The 8,371-nt window shown below is 50.6% G+C and overlaps 1 protein-coding gene across 1 annotated transcript in view; it reads left to right on the forward strand.

The window, feature by feature from the left end:
- PLEKHJ1 (pleckstrin homology domain containing J1) overlaps positions 1-8,371 on the forward strand; it is a 19,263-nt gene extending 10,892 nt beyond the window's left edge. Inside the window, exons 2-5 of the mRNA XM_026655080.2 lie at positions 105-171; positions 2,705-2,795; positions 3,346-3,409; positions 4,518-8,371. Of these exons, the coding sequence (XP_026510865.1) occupies positions 105-171; positions 2,705-2,795; positions 3,346-3,409; positions 4,518-4,583 (288 nt within the window). The 3' untranslated portion in view covers positions 4,584-8,371. The remainder of the gene's footprint in view (positions 1-104; positions 172-2,704; positions 2,796-3,345; positions 3,410-4,517) is intronic.

The raw sequence follows: 8,371 nt of genomic DNA on the forward strand, positions 1-8,371 counted from the left end.
GTCACTCTGTGTTCCCTTTCTCATGACGATGTCTTGCATGTTTCTAGAACTGGCTGAACAATGGGGAGGGGTGTTTTAAACCTTCTCTTTGGGTTTCTTTCTAGCCAATTGGAGCTTTGCTGTTGGAACATTGTAAAATCACCAAAGAAGAGGAGAATGTCTTTTCAATCAGTGAGTTTTGGATAAAGATTCTCATGGATTTCCCTCTCCTTAAGATGTGGTGTGTAACTTTTCCCTTCTCAGTCAAGCGGAGGAAGGGCAAGAGTAAACATTTCTGGAGTCCGATTATGTACCGTATTGTGGCGGGGGTGTCAGATCTCAAATGGGGCAGAAGCAGTACGTGAAAGGGGAGACACTTAAGGAAAATCCTGGGTGTTGTAGGAAGTGGTGTTGGGGATTCAATGGAGGCCCCTCTTCCCTCTCGGTACTGCATCATTGCCACCTCATGGTATAATTACTGCGCTTCTGAAGAGGCGGTCTCATGGTTGAGGTGTGAAAACCAAGACCCCAAGCACTTATGGTCATTGAAGACCCTGTCTCACATTGTGTCAGTCAGGATGCTAGCTCTGGTGCCCTGGACAAACTATCTGTTTTGCCTCTTGACTCCCCCTTGTATTATCAATAGGCTTTTCAATAAGAATGTTTAGTTCACTCCCTCTCCTAGTGATGCTGTGTGCTCTGTCCCAGAGGTGGCTGCATTTCATGGCTGGCTGAAGAGATCCCTGGGTGCTGTTTGTAGAGCTCTGTGGGATGACAGGAGCTGTGGAAGCGAATGGGTGGTTAAACACCAGGGGAAATTCCTGTCTGGGAAGACTGGATATTGACTCGTTGCTGCATCTAGTCTCTTGCTTTCTGGTAAAAATAAAATGAAGAGGTTCAGATAAAGCACTTGTCAGGGCTGTCCTAGCCCCGGTCCTCCCGCCATGCTGTTTGGCCTTGTGTTGATAGCAGTGGCTCCAGCTGGCTTGCGGCATGTTGTCCTTTGTAAGCAGCCTTTCCTCCAACAAGCAATCATTGTGCAAATGGTATGTGGCAAAAATAACAGGATGTTTCCTCCAAGGCCATCCCCATATCTGTTGGCCTGGCTGTCAGGCGCAGCTGCTTCAACGTGCGGAGCCTTCAGTCCCTCCTTGCTGGAATGGAGGCGAACTCCCACTGTCTCCGCTGGACCCTCTTGAAACAGTGTGTGCCTGCAGAGAGCTGCCTGGGCACCAGCCTGCCGCCTGAATTCCTGCTGCTCTGGGGCCTTCCTCTCCCCTTCAGCAGTAGCAGTAACCCTGGGACATGAGCCCTCTGCTGAAAGGTGCTGGATTGGCAGCCCGAGAGACTGGAGTCTTGTATCCCCCGAATGGGTACAGCAAGGAGACTGCTAGCTTCCCATGCCATCCCAACAATGTGTCTCCTGCTCTGGAAGGATCACCTCCCGGGGGATGGGCCGTTTACTCAGCCTACTAACAAAATGGGGCAATTAGTGGTGGCTTCACGCTCGTCTGAGACCCACCAAAGCTCACTTCACATGGACCAATCATGAGCCAGCAGCTCTGTCCTGGGCCGGAGTCTGTCAGGTGCTCTGAAAGTGACAGATTCTTGCAGCCTATTGCCACCCCATGGAGATCCAGCCCTTCCCTGCCAGCCCACTGGAATGACTCTCACACACTCCCAGTATCCCAAAGCTCTACACAGCAGCAAGTCAGGCTGCAGGTCAGCAACAAAGCAGGCCTATGTGGCAGTTCCTTCCCTAAGACGTTTGCCTGCACTGCTTTGCATAGAGGGATTTGGTGATGCGATTTGGCTGAGTTCTCGCCAAGCTGGAGCCCAGATCTACATTAATTATATCCTGAAGAGCAGAGCTAATTAGTTAAAGGGTCTGATGTGATCTTGGTAAAGCATTAAAGTCAAACAGGGAGTCCATTTCCAATCTGCAGCAGTGCCAGCTTTTGGAAAAGAGCCAAGAAGGGTGAGTTCCTGCTTCTAGGGTAACTTAATTCATCTCATTTCTGCCTCCTCTGTACGTGTATAACTCTCATACCCTCAGCTTGTGGTCCACAACAAAATGCCCATTTCTATACAGTGTGCAATGATGGCTGGTGGCTCTTTTCAAGGACTGAGGTGTTAAGCTGGTCAAATTCCAACTTGTTCAGCTACGTTCTCCCTCGTTGCGTTCCCTGCTAAAGCTTTGAGAGATGGGGTGCTTTTTGCTGCCTCTCCTGAAATTTGGTGTGGTTTAAACAGCTGACCCGTTCCACCCCAGAGGTGGCTGCATTGCAATGGTGCATGAGCTGATTTCTTTGTGTATCCTTCATACAGCTCTTTGGTAGGGTATTTTTTAATATATGGAGATATACCTATCTCATAGAGCTGGAAGGGACCTCGAAAGGTCATCGAGTCCAGCCCCCTGCCTTCACTAGCAGGACCAAGTACTGATTTTTGCCCCAGATCCCTAAGTGGCCCCCTCAAGGATTGAACTCTCAACGCTGGGTTTAGCAGGCCAATGCTCAAACCACTGAGCTATCCCTCCCCGCATCTTGCAGGATGAAAGGTGCCGGGGCCTGGTCCTACTAATTTCTGCCAGTGGATCTCCTGCCCTTTTAAAATAAATAAAGGCATAGTTGTGGCTTGGCACAGGCGAAGGGGTAACTCGTGGTGACACCTGCTGGTGGGTGCAGGGAGCATTTCTCAACCATCCTTTCCTTGTCCCTGGCAGGTTTCATTGAGGAGCCGGACAGGAAATACTCCTTTGAATGTGACACCGAGGAGCAATGCCAGGAGTGGATTGAGGCTCTCCGAAGAGCCAGGTAGGCCAGCCGGTTGGGCGGGGGGACTTCTCCACCATTGCGCCGGTGTTCTGCAGAACGCAGCTCAGCGCTGGGTGTGCCCCACTGGAGTTGGGGAGAGAAGAGGGAGCTCTCTGCCCAGTGCAGTAGAGAGCAAAACACGGGCCTGGCTGTAGAGACATCTCGTGTACATTGTTATCTTGGTCACTGAATAGGGAATTATTCCTGGACCTGGACTAATCCTTCTGCGTGCTGTTTGGTGGACTTCCCTGATCACAGCCACTGGCACTGCAGGCTGAGCACTGTGGAGAGAGGCATTTAGGAAGCAACAATGCGTCCTGAAACGTGTTTGCTCTCTTGACGAGGCTGGGAAGGTGGCTGTGGCAAATGGTCCTTTGCAGAGGCCTGTGGGGAAAATGCCCACTGGCCATCTAGCATAGAGTCTGCCCCATACCCCACTAGTACGGGTGCACATTTTTGCAGCAGTGACTGAGCTGAGACCTTCCTTAGGACTCTGACCAGCGTGTGAAATACATCCCCTCTATTCAGCCAGACACTCCTTGTCTTACAGCTACGAGTTCATGAGAAGAAGTTTGATTTTCTATCGGAATGAGATTCAGAAGATGACAGGGAAGGTGAGTGTCTCCGATTTATCATCCACTAGCCCCTTTCCTTCCATCAAGGCCAGGAATTGTCAATCCGTAGGGAGCGGTGGGGGGTTTGCTGCCTGGTTTATACTGGGAGAGAACTGGAGCAGCCAGAACTGGGGGAGACTGTTTGTTTGTTTTTCCCCCTTGGCCTTGTTGCAGCCCATGGGAAAGATCAACCCCTTAATAACTTAAATCTTGAACCCATCAGTGTCAGAGCTTCCAGTCAGTTTTAAGGAACCTGCCTGCACCAAAGGGTTGCTGTACAGACTGCCTCAGTCTTTCCCATGCAGCAGCAATGGCCTATTTAACTTCATGCCTCCAGCTGGGGAACCTCCAGTGCAGGAGGCCAGGTTAGATCCTGCTCAATGCAGTGGCACTGGTGTATGGGGGTGGCCGGGACTCTGTCCTTCAGGTGCTTGGTGCTCAGGTAAGGTACCTGCCTATGCAATGCAAAGTGCTTACAGCACGTCACGTCTTCTATGGGGCTGGCTGTGAAGCAGGCGTGTAATTGTCCTGATGCCCAGCTGTTCTCATCTGGTAGAGCTCTTACTAATTTAACACTGATCAATGTTTGAACCTGGCAAAACCAGGCAGGGGCTATGCAAGATCCCTTCTGCCAGTGCAGTCATGGGCTTCCCCCACCTCTGCCCTGCTCCTGCTTTCTCACGGAGAGACCAGTAAGCCATAGGATGACTGTGTGACACCAGCACACACACGTCTGTACTAAGATGGCTAAAAAAACAACCCACATAGCTGACTGTCCTACAGCCTCCAGAAGGGCTGATGGACTGTCCTTTGCCACACCTCCCCATCCCCACCACCCTGTGTTTCCTGCTTTGACTAGGAATCAACACTCTGTCTAGAAGTTAATTTGACCATAATCTGATGCCCAGGCCTTAAGTAAATGAATGGCTCTGGCTGTATAATCTCATCTGCGGCAGCTTGTCCCCTGTACTGCAGCACCGTGAGGTGGCCCCATGCTATAATGGGAGGCACTGAGATCTTTAAAGGAACCTCCCTTGAGTTGTGCAGGAAAGGCAGGCTGGGTGTCTCGCTCCCCCTTACTTGTGGGCATGTTGTGCTCTCGCTGCAGGACCCCCTGGAGCAGTACGGAATCTCCGAGGAAGCCCGATTCCAGTTGGGAACACGCAAGCTCTAACCTGGCAGCCTCCGCTCCCACCCACCCCCAGTGGGGCTTAACTGGCACTCAGCCACCTCTTTGTGGGGTGAAAACACCAACCCCCTGCCGGGGGGAGCGCCTGGGACCAAGTGACTTATTTATAGGCCAGATCATTTGTACGTTTGTTTTTTTTTTAATGGATTCATTGCACACTCCCCTTCCTGTTTGTCTTCAGCCCCTCGGAGCTCCCATCTCCCTGCTGGGTTGTAGAAGCAGCAAGTCTTAACTGGCCACTGCTGTGTCAGCTTTAACTTGATCGACCATAAAACTGCTAGGCTGAGGGACGTAGGGGCTGCCCCGTCCTTAAATGCCTGCTCCGAGGGCTGCTGAAAGCCCTCATCAGGAGTCCCGGGGGCCTGGGGATTTCAGCTATGATGCGGATGTGGAAACAGGGCTGGTCTTCCCCCCGGGGGAGCGGCCCAGTGGTCTTCCAGCATGTGGTGCTATTATAAGGCAGGGATGATCTGGTGTAGAGGGTCAGTGTCTGTTTTATGCCAAAAACATGCCCGTAGTGGCAGCATTTCTGCTGGGAATGGCTTCAAGGCTTTGGCCATCCAGCTCTGTAGGCAGCCTGCCGCACCCCCTGGTGGCTGGAGTTTGTCACCTGGGTGCTCTGAGCCAACTGGTGGCTCATGCTCTGCTGGCGTTTGGAAAACTGGCTAATCTCAAAGGGAGGACGAGGGTCTGTCTTTAAGGGGGTGTTTTTTGGCTGATCGCCCGCTTCCTTTGCTCACAGCGGTGGGGTCCTTGGCCTTGAAATGCCAGACTCGCCCTCACTTTAACTCGGTCGGGCCCACTCCAGCTGCTAGATCTGCACTGCACACGGTTCAGCTCTGGAAGATAGATGCAGGGAGCAGCTGTTTCAGGTAGGGGAAGCCCTCCTCTGTTCTGGATGGCTACCCCCAACTGGAGGGAGGAGGAACTGGCCCTTACTCTAAACAGGGTTAACTTGTGTCACGTTACTGCATGGTAGCTGTTGCTGCTCCAGCTGACACTGTGGCTGCAGTGGGCAGTGTCTTCATTTCCTTACATGTACACACAGCAGCAGCGATTGCGTTGTGAGGGGCACAGGGCAGCAGCAACTATACAGGGTTACTGTGGCCTGTCTCAGCTCAACGCTCTCACTAGGGTCTGATTTTGAACTAAGGCAAATTAATCCAGCTACCAGGAGCCACCCTACAGCCTCTTAAAACGCACGTCCAACGTCCTGCACAGGTGTAGGGGTGTGGCTTTCTCACCAGTGCCCAGGAGTGAGCAACGCAAGGGTTTGAAAGACACCTGCAGTGAGGCAGTCTAAACCAAACTCCTCCCCCGGATCTTGAGAGCACGCTGTGGTCCCTAGTGGCATTGTTCCCTTGCCTAGGAGTGCTGGGCTGTCATTGGCTTGCCGGAGCAGGCGGCCTGGGTGGATGCTGCTGTAGTCCCCTTTACTGGCAGGGTGAGAGGTAGAACCACATCCTGTCCATACCGAGCTGGGAGACAGGGTTCCACAGCATGAATAGTTGTACAGGACGGCTTCAGGCTTTACTCAATATACAATACGCCACATTTGTTTCTGCAGCTTCCCTCGTCCTCAGCAGCGTGAGCAGAAAAGACCAAAGCAATCCAGTGATTTCTGGAGAGGGCTGGGAGACCTGCCTTAGTTTTCTCTTAAGGTGCTTCTCTCCAAAGCAGCCACAAGGGGAGGCCCTAGCTGCAGGCACCCTTCTCCCCGCTGGCTTTAGTCATCAATAACCAGCAGGGACCAGCATTTTCCCCCTAGCACCTCTGCAGAGATTTGCTTTTGGATGGAAACAAAGGGCCACCTTCTTTAACTGCTGTAAGGCTGCCAGCAATGAAGTTACAGCCTGGCACGAGTTGTGTGGCAGGGCTATTGCCAAGCCATGTAGCTGTAGCCCTCTCACCAGCCTTGAACCTACTGGCTGAGCAGCGCAGAGTCTGTCAGCACAAACCAACATTCAAGTGCACAGGGACTGACCCTGAAGCTACGAGGCAGCTTTCTACTGCAGGATGCAATTGCTTCAGGGATGCAGCAGTGTTACTTAGGAGACTCCCAAGGAGGAAATAATTAGGGTTTAGAACATTAGGAGAGGCTCATTGTTTTAGTACAAGACATCAGCTACCTCCAATAGAGGTGGGAGATAGGGGCCCTACCCACCTCTTCACCGGGACCACTTGTGTTCAGTAGAGGCTGTTGCTAGTAGCTTCTAGTGTTCAATAGAGGCTGTTGCTAGTAGCTTCTACATGCAGCTCTAGGACGCAGCAGACAAGCCCTGTAGAGTGTGGTAAAGAGGATGTAGTACACTCATTTAACTGATCTTTTGTCCTGGCCATATGGAATGCGATTAGAGCAGCCTGGGTGATTGGTGGAAGCTGTGACTCGCTAAGGCTGCGCAGTGGTGAAGGCTCTGGAACACCTGGGGAGCACAGCTATGCCTTCCTGTTCATTGCCCCGGGAAGCAGCAATAGGGGATTAAGCAAGAGCGCTTTAGAGAATGACCTCAGCTGCCCCTATACTGCTTTCTCAAGCAGTCCTTTTCTTGGCCTTTGCTGGTGCCCTGAGGTAGAACGGTGCTCCCCTCTGAGGTGAAGGACAAGGTTAGTTCAAATATGGCTCTTACTACCTAGCGGCTGCTAATGTTTCCAAGGTTACTATGGCAGTTGTCCTTTGTTGCTGCAATTAAAGTCTTTGCCCACTTTCACCTAAGCGGATGCAAAGGCTCCATATCAGCTGACCTGTGAAATGGCGTTTAAGAGGCTGCTTTGAACTCTGTTGTAACGGTTACACTCCCATCCCCGCTGTGTCAGCAGCTAGATAGCAAGAATTTTATTCCCAGGGTCTCATCTCCGGTAAGTCAGCTACGACAACTCAGCCTAAGCCAGGAGCAGGCTTTTTATTAACTCCATAACATTGGTACATCACATTCGGGAAGCTGGAGCTTTTTTTAAGATAGGAGAAAGCTGAGAAATGCAGTAGTTTCATACAGAATAAGCCAGATCTAAATTATGGAAAGATTACACCCAATATTTCTCTCTCATGTTCAAAGCCTGTTTGATTGTTCAGCCAGCTTGCCTTTAGAATCAGCGTTGCTTAGTACGCTGGCTGACTCAATTCTGTTTGTTTTACCGGACTGTCTCTTAGCACCTCTCAACTTACTTGAGAAATCTTTACTATTTAAAATCCTAGCAGGTGGCCATTTGAACAGAGCTCGCGACAGCCAAGATTTCAGAACTGGAGCATTGGTCACTATTGTTGCAGGTTACTTAGAGCAGTCAAACTACTGTATAAATATTCCCTCTTCTGCCTTCCCTGTACAAAAACACTAGCTTTTTCTTGTTACCCTTTCAAAGGGCAGACCTTAAGCTTACGGTTATCATTGCACACTGTCTAGAAATGGGCATTTTGTTAGGGTTTGGGGGCGGGGTACATTAGGTGAGCAAGAAACAGCTCCAGCTATTTGCTTAGATTAGGAGGTACGTAAATTTCACTTTCATTACTTAATTGAATGTATGAAGACAGATGCTGTGAATAGTTATCTGAGCATGGGTGGTGCCCAGTAACTCACTAGAACTAACTTTACATTTCAGGATGAAGGGGGAACAGTTTTAGGAATCTGTTGTCACTGGTCATTTATATACACGTTTATTACCTGTTCAGGTTCTTTTTTCATGTTGGTGGTTAGTTGCTCTAACAGAAGCATTATAGACTGATGCTGTTCATAGGTTGTACAATCAATGTTTTAAATAAACACCACCTTTAATTGTTT

This window comes from Terrapene carolina, unplaced genomic scaffold, assembly GCF_002925995.2.
Source record: "Terrapene carolina triunguis isolate 2854851 unplaced genomic scaffold, T_m_triunguis-2.0 Scaffold194, whole genome shotgun sequence".
NCBI classification, from domain to species: Eukaryota; Metazoa; Chordata; order Testudines; family Emydidae; genus Terrapene; species Terrapene triunguis.